Raw genomic sequence first — 21,432 nt, forward strand, 5'->3', positions numbered from 1 at the left:
TATGATATGAATATTACAAATGACGTATAGTAATAGCAAGAACAAACAGCTAAATATTCTTATAAAGTGTATTAATTCAATACAAGGTTAACATACAATAATAACATTAATATTAAGACAACTGTTCACTTTTATGTTCGTGTCGTGTTGCAGAGCAATGTCTTGCTCCGAAACCGTTGACACAAGAACTGAAAGCTAATATACAAAATACATACATTGCTCTCAAGTCAGGAAGAAAGGGACTATACATCACATTTCTCCCTGGCTTTAACAGGAACATGGATTTCAAAACTGTAATATTTCAGATTGAATATAACAATATGTTTATTACATGTTAATTATCATATATATTATAAGTAGCATTGAATGCTTATTAAATAGATAATAATTGATCTGGTATGACACCTGCCATAATTTTTTTTTTTTTTTTTTTATTTTATTTCCAGATCTTTAAACATTTCATATACATTTTTTTTTTCTTTTTGTTTTGGTTCCTTAGAACTCTTTTATGTTTTTTATATGTTCCTTTTTTTTTTATGTGTTTTTTTTTTTTTTTTTTTTTTTATTTTTTTAAAAAAAACATTGATTAACATATAATCATTGAAAAATGCATTGATTAACATATAATGCATTGATTAACACATAAACATTGGAAATGCATTGATTAACATAGTTATTATAAATGCATGATAAATAAAAACACTGATTAACATATAACCATCAGAATGCATTGATTTAAAAACATGTCATTAGAGATGCATTGTTATAAAAGCATTAATATTAAACCTTTCGAGACTACTACTGCCTCAACAAATACTTAAACATTAATACATAAAAATAAAATAAAATATGAATTAATACACAGTAAAACTATAATTATTCTTGATCATAATATTCATTCTTTTGCCAGATTTTTCTTGATAATAGTAGTATCATTCATATCCATCAATCCATCATTATCCATCAATCCATCAACATCTCACAAATGATATAACCATACCAACCATAGTAGTATCATTCATATCCATCAATCCATCATTATCCATCAATCCATCAACATCTCACAAATGACATAACCATACCAATGCTACAACACCACAGACGATATAACTATACCAGTTGACCTTAGCTTAGTTATAAACTTAGTTATAAACTGGTTTCCACTTAGCAACTGTGATTTTCTCAAACAACACAACAGCCATTCACCTCCACCACAAGAAGCCTCCAATCTCTTCAAAAAATTGGGATCAAATCCTTTCTAGCATCGACTCTAACTACTTCCCAAAATTCACCCTTTCCTGATTCAAAATACGTTGCTGATCCTGCAGGTTAGCCAACCGAGCATCTAACTCAACCATTCTAGTAACCAAACCTGCCAAATGTTTGAGGTCTCAGATCAAAAATCAGAACTGCTGTTCACATTTATCATCCAGGAGATTATATCTATTGCATAGTCAGGCATGACTTAAGCCTAATAATGACAACCACAATAACTGCTATTAACATCTCTGTTGGATTCCCAAAAATCGACATGTCATTCAAAATACAGAAACTGCCAATGATTTTCGTTATAACAATGATGCTACTGTCGACACTCCAACCAATGATAACGTTGAAAACAATGAACAGAAACAACAAACACAGAGAAAACTGCAGCCGAACAAAAGCAACCAAAACCTTCGCCATAGATTGATTCGAAATCTGATCCATTTTGTTTTTCAATACTAACTATCGACAAACACACCAGCTATTGACAAGTAAGATATCCAACCTGGCAGTCAAATCTACAACAGCCACATCAACTTTAAGCCCCGCCTTCCTTAGAACAGCTAAAATTTCACTAACCAGCATTATACTTTGACTGCCCACTGTATTAACAACTTACAAATATCCGTTTTATCAGTCATAAATATATTTAAGATACAATGCATGCTATTTTAAAATTCCGCACAACTTCACAATAGCTTCTAGCCCATGGTGTATATCTCTGTATATCATTATCTATCAACTAAATACTTCTCATTTTGACAACTGTAAATACATCTCTTTGTAGCTACCTGACTCACTGTGCATTTATTTGCATCATCCTGACACACTGTGCATTTATTTGCATCATCCTGACACACTGTGCACATCTGTTCAAAATAAATATCAACATAATTCGTTTAACTCTTTGTATCTACCTGACTCACTGTGCATTTATTTACGTTAATCTGGCACACTGTGCACATCTGTTCAAAATGTTACAATATCAACATATCTCATTTAACTCAATGTTTTTTCATTATCCTTGACATACGAATCCTCAATTTTCAAATTAAGCTTCAAAACTACTCTCCGACGTCTTATTATCCACAACTGTTGCTTAAATGCTTAAATTTAACACCTCCAAGTCTTCAAAACTTTTCAACAGTTATTATAAATCTAGCAATCTATAAATCTAAATTACTTTTCTTCTCCTTGGCAGCAGTTGGACTGTTGATTGGAGTACTTATAACAGGTTGAGAAAGGGTTGCAACAACAGTATCAACAGATTGACTTGCTTCAGTAGGATTATGATTATCACTATCACCAGTACCAACAGATTGACTTGCTTCAGTAGGATTATGATCATCACTATCACCAGTACTATCATTAGTTGCATATGATTTGCCACTACTGGTTGATTTAAGACTCTTCTTGCCAAGATCAGTAATAGAGATATCATATTCAAGCTCAAAGATAGCTTCATCAATCATTGTTTGCAAGATATCATATTCAAGCTCAAAGATAGCTTCATCAATCATTGTTTGCAAGTATTTAATCTGTAACATCATCAGCTCTAGTACATCATGAGGAAACATATTTTGTTGCACAATAGACAGAATATTGGTAAATCCATAAACAGCAGCTCCATACATTCCAAATATGTTGTCAATCCAGCACAGGCTTCCTTTGGAGTTTTGTGCAAGCACTCAGTTGTTAGCTTCAGGTACTTTTCATGATCACTAAATCTCCTTACAGTTGCCAGAGAATACAGGAACCTTGAACTTGATATCTACCTTCCTGGTGATACTCCAAGCTTCTTGACCGCATTATTGAGAACAGTTTTAGCATCCTGTTTAGCTTCCTGTTTAGCTTCCTGTTTAGCATTCTGAACTTCAACAGACTTCACATCTAATCTATAAACATATTCTCCAGCAGCAATTCAACATATAATCGGTCAGAGCAAAGTGTATCATGTGCCTCCACTCTCTCTCCACCAACATTTAATTCAACATATAATCGGTCAGATCAAAGTGTATCATGTACCAGCCTCCACTCTCAAATAATATCAATGTCAACACAAAACAATGGCCAAATTCAAAACTAAATTTCAGTCACCACCAACTACTTCTCTTGCGGCCGATCTAAAACAAAATACAATCATTTTAGATGCCAAAACTTATTTAATACATATTTTATTTTCACTCAACAAAATAAAATAATTTCTTTAACATGTATTAGTATATATAACATTAATCAAATGTATATCAATATTGAACATCATTAAAATCTTAACAAACTAAAACTCACCAACAGGTAATACTGTATCTCAACCACCACAACTACTCCTCTTTTCGACCAATCTAAAACATAATACAATTATTTTAGATGCCATACTTAAATGTTATCACTTAACAAATAAAATTTCAACATGTCTTCTTAAAAATGTATTAAGAAATATAATATTAATCAAATGTTTGTCAATAATCGAGCAACATAAAAATAATTCTTAATACAATATATTAGTCTAATACAGTAAAAAATTTACCTAATTATTCAATGAAATATCTGAATAATAACTTATATCATCCACAACTATTTTTATGTATTAGAATCTTGAAAGTTGAAGCACAACTAACTATTTTTCTCTATACCTGAGAGCACTTTCTTGCGCAGCTCAACTTTTGCGCATACAACGCCCAACTCCTGCTCATCATTGCTGCTACCTCTCTGCACCACCCCACCTTGCGCATACCAACTTCGAGAGACAGTGCAAACTTTCCTTGCCAAATTATTGCCCACCCCCCTTCTCCATGAAGAGAGACAGCTCCACTCAAATATCTAATGCATTATAACAATTTTGCTTCATGAAATTCTAAGCTTCATAAATAATTTTGCTGAATCAACATCACTAAATCGCAATATATACTATTCTATATCGAGTGTCCTTAATAAAATTTAAGCTTAAACAAAAACTTAACACATCCATTATAATTCCAAGTTTTAGTAGATTTCAATCCACCCCTCAATATTTTCCATTTTATTCTGATCCACCAAAACTTTCGCAATACGTTCATTATATTCCAAGTTTTTAAATAGATTGAAATCCGCCCACATCTATTCACGTTAATTTGATTCATCCAAAATTGAGCAACACATAATGTTTCAATTTCAAGTTTGAGTGCAATTTGATTCACCACCCTGTGTTATTTATATAATTCTTCTCCTATAATTAGGTTTGGTCCGCCCATCCATACGACCATTTTGATTCACCACCCTGTGTTATTGATATATTTGTTTTTTTCTATAATTAGATTCGGTCCGCCCATCCATACTTTACATCTATCTACTTTTTGTATTTCGAACTTTTCATGGTGATTTCTGCAGCAGGTAGGTACAATTTAAAAAACGTAGCAACACTATAATCATTTCTATGACGTCCGTACTTCCATTTGTAAACATGTTGATTTGACCACAAATTTCTATATGATCTAATTATCCGATTGTATACTAATTCCGGGAACAACAAAATTCAACATTATAATCGAAGCAGTTAAAATATCTAATTATCCAATAATTTTATATGATCTAATTATCCGATTGATTCGATGTATATTGATTCCTGGGACAATAAAGCACAATACTTTATGATTGCGATGTCAATAATTTCATATGATCTAATTATCCGATTGATTTGATGTATATTGATTCCTGGGACAACAAAGTACAATACTTTATGATTACAGTGTCAAGCATCCAATCACCCTTCAGACAACCAACACTCTGAGATGCACAACCTTTTTCAAGAAAACATTTCCCCACTCTAACTTTAACGTCACACATCTCACATAGTAGCAGTAGGAACCATTTTTAACTTTGTTAGTTATGACTCAGTGTCAGACCGAGATTCAAACCTATCACCTACCCAACAACAAGTAGATGTGCTACGTGTTAAGCGGTTTATAAGCGAAGCCACTCTATAAGCAAGTTCATAAAATGTAAGTAAAACATCAATCTGTTTCAATCAGTTCTTTTTTAACACATTTACTTACAATTTTACATCGACTCTTATGCACTTATTTTTTCAGTTTTGACACTATACAAGTGTTGATGTTCGTTTGTCCTACCATTCAATGCTTCGCTTTTGTTAATGTTGTCTTCCTTGTTTTTACAAAGATTATTCAGTTCTGACACTATGCAAGTGTTGATGTTGATGTTGATGTTGACAAACATAACTCTAATCAAACTTGGTAATTATAACAAATTAATATTAAGGGTGCTAAAATAATCCCTTTTGTCCAATTTCTGTTCATTCTGGACATAATCATCTTAATTTAGTGATTTTCGGCAGAGACGGAAGAGATATTGGGCTGTTTATTACAATAGTTCCACAAGTTTTATAAAAACAATTTCTTATTCGTTGGCTTAACAACTTTTGAGACTTTTATTGAATTTTGATTGGTTGGTTAATTAAGTTCCAAACGTTTCAATTGTAATCTACAGAAGGGGTTATTTTGTGTATCATCATTGGGGATGTAAATCAATTTATTTGCCATTTTCTTTATAACCCTAAATTTCAAGACTATATTTGAACATACTGCTTTGTAGTTCTATTGTAAAATACAAAATGCCAACGATTAAGAAAGTTAAAATTTTTCAATTATAATTTATTTTTGAAAAGAAAATGTACGAAAATTAAGTTAAAAATTCACGAAATTCTTTTTAATTTGTACAATTAAGGTGGATAAACAATAAACATAGATTTTATTGCTTAGAACCTGGCAGCCTTACAAGCTGTATGATCTATATCCCCCATAAGGGAATAAACTTTAATCAGTATTGGAATTGTGGGTTGGACAAGCCAAGCCTTTCTACAATTATAGCCTGTACGACAGTGCGTCAATCTTGTCTTCCGTTCCGTCGTTAAATGTCTACGCTGTTACATCATAGTTTCTCTTTTTTAGTAGCGAAGCTACTCTATTAGTGTTTGTTTGTAAATGTGCAATTGCAGGCTGTCCCTACTGTCAAAAATAATCTTAAAAGGAAAAATTTCGCAAGCAATCATCATTAGTAATAACTTAAATTATCATATTTGGAAAAAATTATTTAATTTTTATTATTTCTTAAACTAAAAGTGTGTTAAATGTCCGCTGTTTTGAATGTTGATATTCTTGTAAATTATGATGACTTTATAAAGTTATTGATTAGAAAGGAAATGCAACTAAGCAAACTATATTCAAAACAAGGAGCAAAACATCCATGAAGACAAAGCTTAAAAATTAGCTAATAAATTTATAGATAAAGTCATACAAGAAGTCATACTGTTAAATTTTGACAACTAAGTTTATTCTTTCAAAAATATTTATTTTTCTTGCAACTCCATTATTTATTTTTTGAAAAAAAAATTAAAGTCCATGCGAGACTTTTCTTTACGAGGTACTAACCCTAGGTCTCTTTACTTAACCTAACCTAATATTAAAAAGGCATGAAAAACGGTATTTTTCTCGAAAATTTTGGTTGTGGTTCAGATGCAATATTAGTCATTTAAAACTCCTAAAACAAGTAAATCAAGAAAAAATATACATGTATTGAGAGTTACACTCATAATACTTGATAATTATATGAAATAAAGCAAAAATTAGTATAAAATATATATTATTTATGCTAATTATTATCAAAACTAAATTACAGTTACTATTTTTATAGCACAGTTTTACTATAATCAATGCGTGTCCGTACGTCTGTCCGTGACCAAATGAATCCAACTGATGATTTATTATCGTTTTAGAATTTTGAAATACTTCAGATTAAATATACCTATGCACGAAATGATTTATAAACTGATTTTATTACTTATTAAAGTTCAAGGAAATTCAATAAAGGGGATGGGATGGAGAAGTTGGAGAAGCTTATTCATTTTTAATGAATAACAACAAGACCTAATTTCAAAATTTCAAATATGCTGCTATCGTGAAAAAACATTATAATACATAGAGAGAAATATAGAGATCTTTAAAATGTTTGAGTCTAAATTACATCAATATCTTTAACTAATGACTAAGAAAGTTGGCGTTAGTGTGCTAGGGTTAAGTTACACCAACCTCCTCTAAAAATGGTCCCTCCCAACTTAAACCATCCAGAAACGAAGTAGAACGGGCAATAAGGGGGTACCTACATCTTTTATTCAATCCTATCGTAGGTCTACACTACCCCCTTAACATTGGAAGGTCAGAAAATTTAAGAAGGACTTATGCCCCCACCCAATATTGGTATATATACAGTACACCACTGTAAACAATACAAATATTACAATGAAAGAATTATAAAATAATTACAAATAATTATATCCAGACAGAAACATTATTGCACCCTAATATCCCCTATTTATCATCTGCATCTACTATCTAATAAGCATCTAGAACTATTGCCATGATTATTAAATCTTTGAACAGACTTTAGAGTTGCTTTACTCCTAGTTTTGATAACTTCTGAACCGATTCTGAACTTTAAAAAAAGGTTCAAGGCAACTATTGAGTAAATGTGTATATAAAAACTTTAGTGTAAGACATAGTATGATTTACACTCTAATGTCCCCTCCCTCCCAGCGAGAGTTTTTCTACATTTAAAAAAAATTATGATATCTTAATTTTCAAACTATCATTATAAAACGTTGTCTCTAAATTTATCTGTGGCAAAAGTCACCCAAGCCACATTCTAACCTCAACCCTGAGGCTTCTATCATGCATAAATACCATGAAAAACAGATAGATAAAGATACAAAAATAAGATATTTCTACATTCTGGTTTTAAAAGTTTGAATGAAAATTTTAGAGGGCTAATTCCTTTTTTTAATCTATATGTAATACTTACTAAATTAGTCGAAAAAAAAGTTTTATGCCACTATCGAAATAAAAAGAGATGTCTTAATATTATTACTAAGATAAAGCCTCAAAGTATGTTTCTTGGACCGTTTGGCTTTCTATACTTCCCTGAAAATTGCATAGAAACACAGTTGACTTAAACAAAATATAGATTTGAAAAAGTATAAAACATTTTGATATTAATTCTGTCTTCCTATGGCATAATTTAAAGATCTTTTATGATAACGTTTATTCTAATATTTCACAATTGGACTTTTAAGTACCGAAAAAAAACCTACATTTTGCTTAAGCAAACTGTGTTAACCAATACTTATTTGCATAAGCCTTTAATAATTAATTTAAGTAAAGCAAATGTTTAAATTAATCAAATACAAGAAGTCAATACAATTCAATTTTTATATACACGACCAAAAGTGACCAAAAAAGCTACAAAGTTTTTTTCGTGGTACATTTGTTTGTTTTCTTTTTAAAAATATTAAGAATATTGTATAAAAGTCAGTGTTTTATGGAAAAACATGCCTTAAAACAGTATTTATCACAATTAGCTTTGAGAAAACAAATGGCCCTTTGTTTCTTTCTTTTTGACTTAAATAAATAAGGAAAGAGAAAAAGTGAGATTATAGCATATTGAAAATGAACTATAAACCATACACTGTGGTTTCGTGTAAACAATTAATATTTTAATTAATTATATTATACCACTAAATAAATTATATTCCATTATTGATATTAGCAAATCATATACAAGATAAATACAAATGTTAAGTTTTTGATGCAAAATAAATATACAACCAGCAAAACAGCAGATAATCAAATTTTAAAAAAGCAAATTTTTAAATCAAAATTTCATTTTCGTTAATTTAGAAATTGGTCCACATGGCCAAAGCATGTAAAATCAAGATTAAGTAATATGGAAGGTAATTATGAACCGATTCTTCATTCCTGGAAAGTTTCGTTAAAATTGGTGCAGGTTTTTATCTATTTGTTTTTTAGTAGCGAAGCTACTCTATAATTCGCTTTGTCCGTCAGTCAGTCCGTCAGTCAGTCAGTCAGTCCGTAACGCTATGGGGGAAATGGGATTTACTCAGCTCGTACAAATGATAAAAGGCTGAAACTTTTTGACAACATTCCCATCATTAAGGAGCACAATTAACTATTAAACATCAATGGCGGTCAGACCAGTTTTTAGCAGGTTTTAGGCTATTTTTATATTTTTTAGATTTTTCTCCATATCCTTGGTGTTTATGATCAGATTTTCAAAATTTTTTCAGATATAGATATCAAAATTAAATTTCCCATCGATTACAGGAAACAACCATGACAGTCCAACTGTCTTTTGCAGGTTTTAGGCTATTTTTATATTTTTCAGATTTTTCTCCATATCTTTGGTGTTTATGGTCCGATTATATAATAGATATCAAAATTAAATTTCCGGTAGTTTTAAGTAAACAATCGTGGCGGTCAAACTGCCTTTTCGCAGGTTTTTGGCTATTTTTATATGTTTTACATATTTCCCCATATCTTTATTGTTTTTGGTCCTATTTTAAAACTTTCAAACCAGTATCAAAATAATTTTTCTCATTGTTATGAGCATCTTTTATGTAATTTACTTTGACTGTCGTCCTCATACAAATAAACCAAGGTTTTGTGTTTATTTTCTCCTATAAATTTATTCTTGATTTTTTAAAAATTCACTTTAAATCTACTTGTATACGATTTTTGTGCTTCGCTACTTATGGATGTTGTCATCCTTGTTTAATTCAAGATATCCTAAGAGGCTGAGTGCGCTAATAAAAACTAATGTGATATCCTGTTATCATCCTTATACTAAAGTAACAGGATGTTTGTTTGTGTGTCTGTACCGAAGGATCTCGCTAACCGCTGAACCGATCGGATTCTCCTTAACAGGGTAGATTCTAATAGGTCCTGGGAAGGTTTATAACTATTTTGGGAGAAGGTTACAACACCCTCCCAAGAGAAATCACAATAAAACGGAAAAAAATTAGAGGCCTTTAGGGGCGTAGCCGCTAGTTTATAATAAAAAAGTAGAACGATGCCTGTCTGTTTGTCCCTTTGTCTGAAGCTTAAGATCTTGGTAACCGCTAAACCGATTGAATTATACTCTTTAGGGAATATACCTACTGGTCCTGTAGTGGTTTTAGGCTATTTTCGCAAAAATCCCGCCCCATTTTTTTTTCTTTTTGTAGACTAAAACAAGTAATCGGGTGGGGGGAACCCCCACAGCAATCTAAGGCGAAGCCCCCGTGAAAAAAATCCTAATCCTCTAGTTGTAAAGAAAAAGTTAAATTTTAGTGATAATGAAGGAACATGAAAGTCAATTTGAAGTTTGACATGAAACACAAATTTATTTAGTTTCAAAGCATTGGTGATCACGGATAAGGAATAATAAATAATTTTTACAATATGGCTTCGGAACCGATTGCATTAGAACAAGTTTTGGGCCATGCTGAAAAATCATGTATATCATCATATTACAGACAATGTTCCACGAAAATCAAAATAAAATCATAAAACTAATAACAGTTTTGTTAGCCCGGGCCTATTTGTTAGCACTGGAGTGCATTTTGTTAATTTTCATTTTCTGTCAAATAAAAAACATGGTTTTTACCGATTTCTCCAACAGAGAAATTTACATCAAATTTGTTTATATTTTTTTATGTAATCCCTATGTCTCTGATTGTTAGTTGATATTGCAAGCTTTGTTAAGTTATGGTGAGTTGCAGATTAACTTTCAACCATTTGGGATCTTTTTTTCATTTTCTTATAAATAATCATAAATACATATTAATTCTTCTTTATATTATGAAATAAGTTAGGGTGCTTTCTCTCAAAGTGCATAGAGAGCACATAAATTCATCCTTTTTTGAAGTAAATTGAATGTAAGGAGGCTAAGCATATCTATTTCTGTGGTGACCTAATTCTGCGAAGCTACCCTGTAGACCCAATATGATCTACCCTATCCTTACACCATTTTCTTTTATTTTATTTTTAAACAGTGCAGTGCTGGGGTTTTCTTTACTCATCGGCATTTTTAGGAAAACCGCCATAACATTATGACGCAAATTACTTTATGTTTATGATAAACTAAATCACCATTATACAAAGATTTCATTGAAACAGCAATTTTATTGGTTCATCCATTTATGCGAACTTTTTAGTAAGATAGAAGACCTTTATTTTATTTTAAGGAGCAAGTCTGAAATGTGAAGAAAGTCCTTATTTCAACAATTGCATTGGCAGCATAAAATTCAACATCCAAATTCAAATTTCTAAATGTAATTATATTTATAAGTTGGATTTTTGTTATTTGCGACTTGATTCAATAAATCTTACTAAATGTATCTTTTGTTAAAGTCAAATATCCCCAACTCTATGCAAATTCAGTTTAGTAGCAAAGCTACTCTATAACTCACATTGTCTATTCGTATGTCAGGCAATATTGAACTGGGGGAAATGTGATTTGCTTGTCTGCTTTTCAAGATAGAATGCAGATTCCTACTTTTTAATTTACTTGGTCTGTCTGTTCATCTATGTAAAAGAATTTCTACAAAAAAAAGTTTGTTTTATTGCATGTTTATTCTCTGTTTCGATACTTAGGATGTTAACATTCTTGTATAGATCTATTATCAGTCTGTCTGTATGTACATATATGAAATGAAAAGAATGAAATATCAAGTTTATATGGATGGTATTCTAAACTTATCCTTGACTTAGTCAACACAGACTGGCTCTACTAACTCTGCACCGGTTAGCAGATTCAGAGGTTTCCCTCAAATGCCTAGCGTGCACAAACACCCCCCCCCCCCAACCCAACCCAACCTCTCCTACTTAAAAATTTAATTTAAAAAAAGTGAGTTTTCGCGTATGCCTAACCCACGCGGTGCACTTACCCTGCACATAGTGTAAGAATTCCAAAAAAATAGGTTTTTCTTTTTTTCTAGTAATATAATGAATAATTTGAATATGATATCAATTTTAGTAAAATTATGATGTGGTGATTTTTTGAGTCACATATGTTGATTTCCCATAGGATTATAAATTATTATATTGGAAATGTGTGTGTGTGTGTGTTAAATATACTGTCTGAGTTAAATTCATTAAAATTTTAAAAGATTTGAATAAAAGTTTATATATGCTGAAATACTCTCATAAATACGCTCATAAATAAAAAAAAATCAAAAGGTAGAATAAACTGAAATACAGGATTCTATTTTAGGACATACTTACATTTCTACGACTTGATTATAGAGATGCTAAATTATTGTACCTGGTTGGGCTAGGAATCATTGTTAAAAAAGCCATATAAATAGTATAATTATATCACAGTGAAAAATCATGTAAAGCATCGCAAGATAATTTTCCACAATTTTTTTTTTTTTAATCATAAAATTAATACCAGTTTTGTAAACCCTGGACTTTTGCCCTTCGGGACTAACATTAATTAAATATCCGCAGAAAGTTGTCTATAATACGATGCGATGTTTAACAATATTATCAATTTTCTTTATCATTTAAAAGAAATCAATTTAAAACAAACCTTTTCTGAATGTGGGGATAGATATATCAAAATAGATAAATTAGATAGATATATCTGTGGACAATATCCTTCAAATCACTTTCAAGCCACAAAAAAAAACCACAAGCAATATTTTCAATGGTTTAGGTAAGGTTATGTTATGTTAGGTAGAGGATTACCCCACGTAGTAACCCCCTCCCCCCCCCCCCCCAAACGACCCTCCGATATTGAACGGTATTAGAGGGGCAACTTGGCATGAGTTAAATATTTGTACCCCCACCGATTAAAAACACCATAATGAAACCACGTTTGTTCTTGGATTTGTCTGCTTATAATTTTAAAAGCATCTATACTGTGTGAAGGGGGGGGGGGGTTAAAAAAGTGATCCATACTTGATTTAAGGGAAAGCATCTATCTCTAGAGATACATTTAGAATTTTGTTTCAATAGGAAAACTATTCAAGTTTGTGACAAGAATTGCAGTTGCAAAAATACCCACCTGCAGCATTTTATCGTGGGGGTGCGTGAAGCGCTTACAAATAATTTTCCCCTTGGGAGGGAAGGGTCATTGAGCTGTTTATTATACTGGTCCATAAAGTTTTATTATGTTTCTTATTTGTTAGCTTAACAACTTTTAGGACTTTTATCAAATTTTAAGTTAAGTGTCCAAACGTTTTGATCATTGATTGTTATCTACAGAAGGCGTAATTTTGTGTGTCATAATTGGTGATGTACATTAATTTTTCGGCCCTTGTCTTATCCCTCTATATCCATGATTTCCCCCCATTCATTAGACGATTGGCAAGGTAATTTAACTTTCATGGTATGTCAATTTCAAGTAAAAAAGAGTAATTTTTAAATATCCCAATACTTTATTAGGAGGATTCCCACCCCCCCCCCCCCCCCCCCGACATTCCATATTGGCACGCCCCTGGTTATAAAACTTGAAATATATCAATTTCTCAAGTCCAATGTTGTTTTTGTTTGCCTAGAGATGTTTTGAATTGATGGTTCGACCGCGGCTGAAATATTAGATGTAAAAATTTAGATAAATGGCTTATTTTACATGGCCCCAATGTTCCATCAAAATTAAATTGATTCTATTGCTGGAATTTTCCACATATAAATCTTACTTTCCGTCTGTACAATGGTTACACAGCCCAGAAGGGCTAGGGGTGGATCCACCTGTAAAACTAAGATAAATTGAAAGGTATTTAACAGAGTTATAGGTAGTAAAGGGAGCGCTTCAAATCACATAATGAACCTTAATATTGATAGGTTTATATATGTGTTTAGGTTATGAATGCCCTGAAAATTCCACTGTAATAGTTATCTATTCTGGTATATCTATTGCTTTAGTTGAAGGTCATCAAAATACAATGGACGGACTAGAAAATACTGGTTCCAGGGCTATTTCATACAAAGATATAACAGTTAAGTATGAGCTACAGTTAGACTTAGTCAATACTGTGACAGATTAATTCAATGCACCGTTTAGAGCTAGATTTGTCAGCTTTTTGCGTGCAAAATATGTCAAAATCAACAGCCCAAAAATGATTTGTGATTACATTGTTTTTTAAATAAAAATATTATCTAAATACAATTTTTGGGGGATTTGGGGCACCTTTTATCAAAATAAAATCTGATTTTTGTCAACATTTAAATCCTAACTTCTGGTAATGATTGTACAGTTGCTTTAAAAAAATATATTTTTGTTTACTGTTATTTTTATTTCTTTGTAATTTCAAAACTTCTTTTAACATTTAAAATTTGATTATTTCTAAAAAGTTTAATAGTTATTATTTAACTGGCATTTTTGTTATCATTTTATGGTATTTAAATTAAACTTAAGTGTATATAGGAAATTAAAAAAAGGAAATAAATACATTTTTAAAGATATGTGTAAATTTATTAGGAATATTAAAAGCCTTTTTAAACATTTCATCCTTATAGCTATGTATTATTGTGGTAGGGTGAAGCGTTTCAACCCTACAACGCGAGTTCGATTCAAAAGAGCCCCTAGCCTTTAAGGATTCTATCAATAAAGAACTACAAGTAGTTACTGTTTAAGAGATATATTTGAACTGAATACATGTACAACAAAGTTAATAGCTTATATACAAAACAGATTACAAATGGGTTAGGTAAAGAAGGGTGTGGGGGAGATGGGGGGAAGCCCCATCCAGGTGAGCAGGCGAGTGGTAGGCTCCCGTAGGGGGTAAGGTAGACGTCTCCCGGAAAAGGGTAGGTTGCTGGGGGCATGAAGTGGAGAGGGGCAGCGCCCCTCCCATTATCAGCGGTGTATAAGTTAACCGCCGTCTCTGATGTGCGCACAATGGCCAAAAGTGGGCTGGGTAGAATTGTGATAAGCTGGGATTAGCGTCTGAATGTTATTTGGTAAACATGGAGCATCGCATACTCTGGAAAAGGCTTGTTCGTATGCTGCCTACCACATTATCATTACTCATAGTTTGGAGGATTTACAGAAAAAGATCGTGTTTTAATGCTAGGAAATGTCGGGTATAGTCCCTTTCGTGACAACGCCTCTTCGTATTTTCACAGTAGCTTTTGATAGGTTAATTTAGGTTAGGTTAGATGATTGCCCCACACTCCACTGTTGGTACCACAGGATTTAGGAGAAAATCTACTGTGAAAATACGACGAAACGACCCTTAAGATCGTTTTCACGAAAGGGACTATACCCAAATGTCTAATGATATAATTTTATTTCTAATCTCTAATGGCCTAATCTTTAAATGATTAATATTGTTTTCCATGGCACAAAATTATTTAATCCTATAGCAAGTGATTCATTTTAGTTAGGTTGCCTTGCCATTCATGCATTTTACAGAGAGCTAGATGTTAGTTCTCAAAAATAATTATTAGAACATGTTAGGCAATATTTAAGTACAGGTTTCAGCAAATGTATTGATAAATGCCATAATTAGGGTTTCATTTTTAAGTTATGGACTTAATTTTTAAGGTTTATAACATAGGCGTCCAAGATGGGAGCGGATATAAAGAGGTGTTAAACCCCTTAAACTTTAAAACTTCTAATTTAACCCCCTTCAAAATTTTAAAGAATGCATTAGATCACCCCTCAAACCTTATCAAACCTCCCATTTGGCCCCCTTCAAAAAAAAAGCCTTAACGTCATTGGTTTATAAGTTTCCTATCATACTGTTTCCTATTTTAAAGCTAGCCCTTTTTTTGCAAAAAATTTTTTTGTTCTCCTAATTATTTAGAAGAATGTCTACCCTTGTCCCTGTGCACTCTGCCTTTTTATTTCCACCCACAATTTCTAAAACTTTTCCACACGAACTTGGATTTCCACGGACGTAGGGATGTATTAATCTAAATTAACACACCCATCCAAAGCCTTCATTTGGCTTTAAAATCTGCATTTGGAAGGTCATTAAGTTTGTTGTAAAGATTGGTTTATCTGCCATTATCCCTCCCCTCCCTGTGTATTTCTTTTAGTTGATTAGAAACATAGAAGTCCCTCCCAACCACTTCCCTCGCTACTGTCCTTTAACTGTGGAATAATATTCTCACAAAACAAAATTATTAAAATCTGACGAAAAACAAGTTTAAGTTAATTTTAGATCAGAATCTTTTCTGGGATGAAATAAAAACGTATGTTTGAGCATTTTATTTTAATTTAAATATCTGGCATAGCTGCTATAAAAATAAAAAAAGGTTTTTAAATTATCAAACGATTGGTTAAAGTCAAACTAACATAAAATTACAAATAAAAGGTCGTTTTTTATAAGTAAGATTTTAACATTTTTCAGTTGACAACATATTTTAACATTAAAAGTCTAAAACGTAATATTGTTATCTTATATATTTCTTCTCCTTTTAAACCTCCTTTCTTATTCTAGTGTGAAATCATATAGGATTAGATCTTAGACCCCCATTTGTATAATAACATTAAAACTTTATACACAGAAAGAGTTTTTATTCACGAATTTAGGGATAGAAAAATAGATCTAAAATTCAATATTTTAGTTGTCTTGTTAATAAAAAGGTTAATTTATAGACTTAGGGGGCAATAATTTCCCGTCCTTAACATATGATAACTATATCAGCCAAATACTCTCTATAATTGTGTAAAGATTCTATCTACTAAATTGTCCATTGTCCAATACCTCAATCCCTGGCTTTTATGATAGTTTTAGTGCAATGGTTATGAGGAAGGGAGGGGTAGAAATTACATATTTTACAAAGAAATTAGGAAATTATATAACATTATTTTCTCTATTTGCTTTTTTCTTGGGTTTAAAAAGTACTGTGCTAACTTATAGTTAATTATTGACTTTTCCAGATTAGTTTTAGGCCTTCGTGTACAGGTTATCACAAAAAGCAGAAGTAAATTGTACAGCAAGCTACCTTTAAAGCTGAAAAAAGCCTTTCCGCTGGATCGTAAGGATTTCAATTTGTTTAAACTTTTCTGATTTATTTTGTAGAGTGGAATGCTTTTGATTTTCATATTTGCATTAGCATGATGATCTAGAATAATTAAAGTATTAAAATACAAATACAAAGCTTCCCTAAAAATCCTAATTATTTGTAACCGGACAAAGTGTCTCAAAAATGAGCCATGTGACGTCATAAAAATAAGGGACATGAGAGGAGAAGTGGGAAAGTAAACCCATAAAAAAATGGATAATCCCTCATTTTTGTGACGTCACATGGCTGATTTTTGAGTCACTTTGTCCGGATACAATTATTTACCTGGGATTGTGGAGAGAGGAACCCCAATACAGCTGACAACCTTGACATCCGCCAGGCTACTGTTCACAGGGTTCTAAATACATAAAAGTTGTCTCAGTTGTAACAGTGCATTTCAAGAATAAAAATCTACCTCCATCATCAATAGAAAATTAATGGCATCTTATTCTTCTCAACATATTTAATGAGCCAACAAGTGAATTTGATTAATTTTAGCATTGGATGGATGGACACACAAAGTAAGTTGAATAGTATAGGCTAATCTCATATGTTTGAAATATTTCAGATGATCTAAAACTTTTAACTATAATAACAAAAGAGTAAATCACATCTATCCTTAGGACGATCTGACCAAGTAAGTTATAGAGTATTTATTATTTCAAATTTTTCAGTATATTAATGTCTTGATTTTATTAAGTATTCTGAAAAAAAGTTATCAACTTTCACATATTTCTTAGCCAAATCGTTAAAATTAACAAAATTAACATAGCGCTAGAAAGTGTAATGTGTGACGTCTTATAAAAACGTCTAAAAAGGAGGTTAAAGAAAATCCTTTAAAAAGAATTGGATTTAGACGTATTCTTGTGACGTCTCACATGAATCTTTACAATGCTTCATAAAATTTTCATTCTGAAATACTGAAATCGTAGTCTTCCCTATCCATTAATTTATTTATCCCTGTTTTAAAAAAAGATTTGATTAAAAAATAGGTTAAAACTACCTTTAATATCCAAATTAGTTTGGCCTAGAAAAAGTGCAAAAAAAACTAAATGTACACAAAATTATGAAAATTATCGCTTTTCCAGAGATGTGTAGCCGCTCATTGTTGATGCATTGTCAAAGCTTAGGGGATTTAAATCAATAAAGTTGATTATGCTCAGTCTAAATTAACATACTAACTAAATTTTTTAAATATTTGCATAGTCGGACATAAAATTCAGCAGGTTTATACTATATTGTATAACTGTACAAAATGAGCTATAGAGTAGGTGCTCATTATTAAGAAAAAACTTCACCAAAAAACATCAACCATCTACTACAATAACAGTCGAAGAAAAGAAATTTTTCAAATATAAATAAAATGAATGTCAGAGCATTACCAACAGACTGATGGACCTAGTAAGTTATATACCTAATGCTGAGTGGTAAATGGAATATTCACAAAAAAAATGACCCGCCTGTCTTAAATATCAGGCGAGAAAATCAAGTGTCTCCCTATAAGAATCTGGCAGACGCACAGCCAGATGTTTCCAATTATATAAAGGTTTTCAATACTAAAACTGCGGCTCCACACCCCCGCCAAAAAAAGTAAAGATTTGCATAGAAAAAAGTTTAAAATCAAAATAAATACATAAACTGGCAGCACGCCAACAAAACAAAGTAATAAGATAATCTAAGTTTTGAAAGAAAACAAAAAAAAAGATTGGGGAAGAAGGCATTAAGAAATTGGTTGCATTTTGTTCTTATTTTTAGAATCGCAGCTTTTCTATACTTGAAAAAATTCCGTACGTCCGTGAGGCGTAACAGCTTGCATTGTAAATTGTAAAGCCTTTCGGACAATTTATGATGATTCCTGTCACAATAAGAAGCCTATCAGTATCAATACCTTGTCGTTGAAAAGATGATGAGTTCGAATCTTAGCCTAATCAGCGCCATGACTATAGATGCTAAAATATCTACTAACTGTGTCAGATGCACATTAATACGGAAAAAACCTTGACCAAATCAATTGCAACTCATTGCCATACAAAGTAAGGACTTCTAGGCAAAGATTGTGCAGTCAAATGTTCGATTGCCTGCATTATTTCAGTGCACTTGGATCTATTGGACAAAGGTCTCGCTATCCTATCAAATACCTATACCTATCAGATGTTTGAGGGGGGGAAATAACAACCCCCCCCCCCCCTCCTATCCCAGAATTGTTTTGTGTTGGGGGGGGGGGGGGGATAAAACTTAAATTCGGGTGTATGAGGAAATTCCTCCCCCCCCCCGCATGACGAGTAAGGTAAATATGTAAAAGCGACATTATTACATAACGAAATTCATTTATTTTGCTAAGAACGAATTTATGGATGTTGTCGCCATTGTTTTGTTTTTTTGCAAAACAGATAATTTTTGCCTCTAGGTTACTGGACTCAATTTTAGAATGGAAGTTGGAGTTTAACATTTACAGTCAGAATTTGTTAGATTATATAAAAATTTATTTATCGCATCATATTATAGACAGTTTTCCGCGGATAGTAAAATGAAAAATTTAAAAATTATCGAGGCAAACTGGTATTGATTTTATGATTATGTTTTTTTTTATCATCCATGGAAAACTGAATGAAATACAAAACGATACATAATTTTTTAGTTTGGCTTAGAACCGGTTCTAATCTAGCAGATATTATACGATTTGAAAACCATACTGGAATAAAATAATATTACTTATATTTTATTATGCTTTAACGAAAATTCCCCCATAATTACTTTTCTGTTTCAATATATTTATTATTTATTGAGCTTGTATTTAATTAGTCATTCTTGTTTTTAAATCTCAAATTTAAATAGTATTTCTATGTAAGAAAAAAACCTTAGTGACGTCTTTTGACTTTATTGACAAAACAATTTATATAAAATTTTAAAGAAAAAGGTTAATAACATCCATAAAACGAAACTCTGAAATAAAACGAAAAAACAAGCGAACATCAACACTTAATAAGCAGATTATTGATTTAAAAGTATGAACAAAATTGTATATAAACTTCTTGCAAAATTACGTAAATACAGGATTCTGTTTCAGCACATACTTAAATTTTGGGACTTTGCTAAAATATTATAATTTGTTGTCATAGGAATCATTGCTTCCAAAAAAAGATGAATTGGATAATAACATCATACAAAAATGATTATGTAAAAAAGTTAAAAATTTGCATTTTAAAATAGTCGCACGGACATTCTGGTAACTATTATAGAGTTGCCAAGCTTTCTATATCTTATATAATCATCATCAATAATTTAAAATCAATAGGAACATGCCTAAATTAACGAAAAGGCCTAACTGTGACGTACGGATGAACAGTCCCTAACTAGAGAAAAGCTTTGCATTTGAAATTTCAATCTGACGTAAATTTAAATAGTAAACATAGTAAAACATATTATGAATCTTATACCTTTTGTTTTTTTGCATTCATGGAATAATGGTTATAATTATTATATTAGAAATATTTGCTTTGAAATTAAGTTATTCATAAACATTTAACCATCCGTTTAATCCTGACAAACAGTCGGCCTTATCTATATACAAATCGGCCTTTAGTCATAGAATATCAGTACAACTAATAAAAAATTGTACCTTATTATGATGAGGGGTACAGGTACAAAGATTGTTAAATCTACACGGGAAGGAGGAGGAAGGGATTGTAGATTCAAACAACAAGAGGAACACAGTGACCGTCACTAGGTTGGGGACGCGGCGCAGCCAGGCGGGGGTGGAGCCTCCCCCCAGCATCTGTAGGTGGTCCATGGCAGCACGGTTGTTTAATCATGCACCTAAAATAAATAAAAAAAACTTAGTTTTGTTTTCATTGTTTTTATCAAAATTGATTTGAGTATAAAGTACTTGTATGTCTATTTTTCTGTCGGTTTTGTGTATATATTTGTCGCTGTTTGTCTTTATGTATGAAAACATGTTTATCGTATTCATTCGAATCCGGTGGATAGGAACCGGCTCTCATCCATACGAAAAAACGATGTCTAGCATCGTATTATATCCAGCTTTCTACGAATATAAAAATGTACAATCAAAAGATTAAAACCAGTTTTTTAGCCGGTGCCTTCGGCACTTCGGGGCTAAAAAGTAGTTTTAATCTTTTAATTGTACATTCTATATCCGCGGAAAGCCGTTTATGATACGATGCGAGAAATAACTATTATCAATCTGCCTGACTTTCTCTCTGTCCTTCTTGTTTTCATTTTGGGTGTTATAATAAAAGCTTTATAGAAAAAGTTAATTTTTAATTGCCAAGCTATTTTGCAAGCCAGTTTATGTCAT

General features: G+C 31.7%; 2 protein-coding genes across 5 annotated transcripts in view; both read right to left on the bottom strand.

The window, feature by feature from the left end:
• The window catches only part of LOC145330806 (uncharacterized), a 163,653-nt gene that overhangs the window by 122,564 nt on the left and 19,657 nt on the right, over nucleotides 1-21,432 (bottom strand). Inside the window, exons 2-3 of the mRNA XM_080175472.1 lie at nucleotides 20,734-20,930; nucleotides 17,400-17,472 (exon numbers count right to left, since the gene is read on the bottom strand). Coding sequence (XP_080031598.1) covers nucleotides 17,400-17,472; nucleotides 20,734-20,904 — 244 coding nt within the window. The 5' untranslated portion in view covers nucleotides 20,905-20,930. The remainder of the gene's footprint in view (nucleotides 1-17,399; nucleotides 17,473-20,733; nucleotides 20,931-21,432) is intronic.
• LOC145330042 (uncharacterized) lies at nucleotides 29-5,446 on the bottom strand. Of its 4 annotated transcripts, none has more exons than XM_080174580.1 (3): nucleotides 3,900-5,446; nucleotides 3,556-3,608; nucleotides 29-3,389 (listed from the first exon to the last, which is right to left on the bottom strand). In XM_080174580.1, the coding sequence occupies exon 3, from the start codon at nucleotides 2,898-2,900 to the stop codon at nucleotides 2,433-2,435; it is 468 nt and encodes a 155-aa protein (XP_080030706.1). In that variant the 5' UTR covers nucleotides 2,901-3,389; nucleotides 3,556-3,608; nucleotides 3,900-5,446; the 3' UTR covers nucleotides 29-2,432. The 4 variants fall into 4 exon arrangements, with proteins under 4 accessions (XP_080030706.1, XP_080030704.1, XP_080030705.1 ...); XM_080174578.1 differs by having other exon boundaries at nucleotides 3,794-5,446; XM_080174579.1 differs by having other exon boundaries at nucleotides 29-3,608.

The sequence above is a fragment of the Acartia tonsa genome, chromosome 10 (assembly GCF_053477335.1).
Source record: "Acartia tonsa isolate MP-2025a chromosome 10, ASM5347733v1, whole genome shotgun sequence".
Taxonomy (NCBI): Eukaryota; Metazoa; Arthropoda; class Copepoda; order Calanoida; family Acartiidae; genus Acartia; species Acartia tonsa.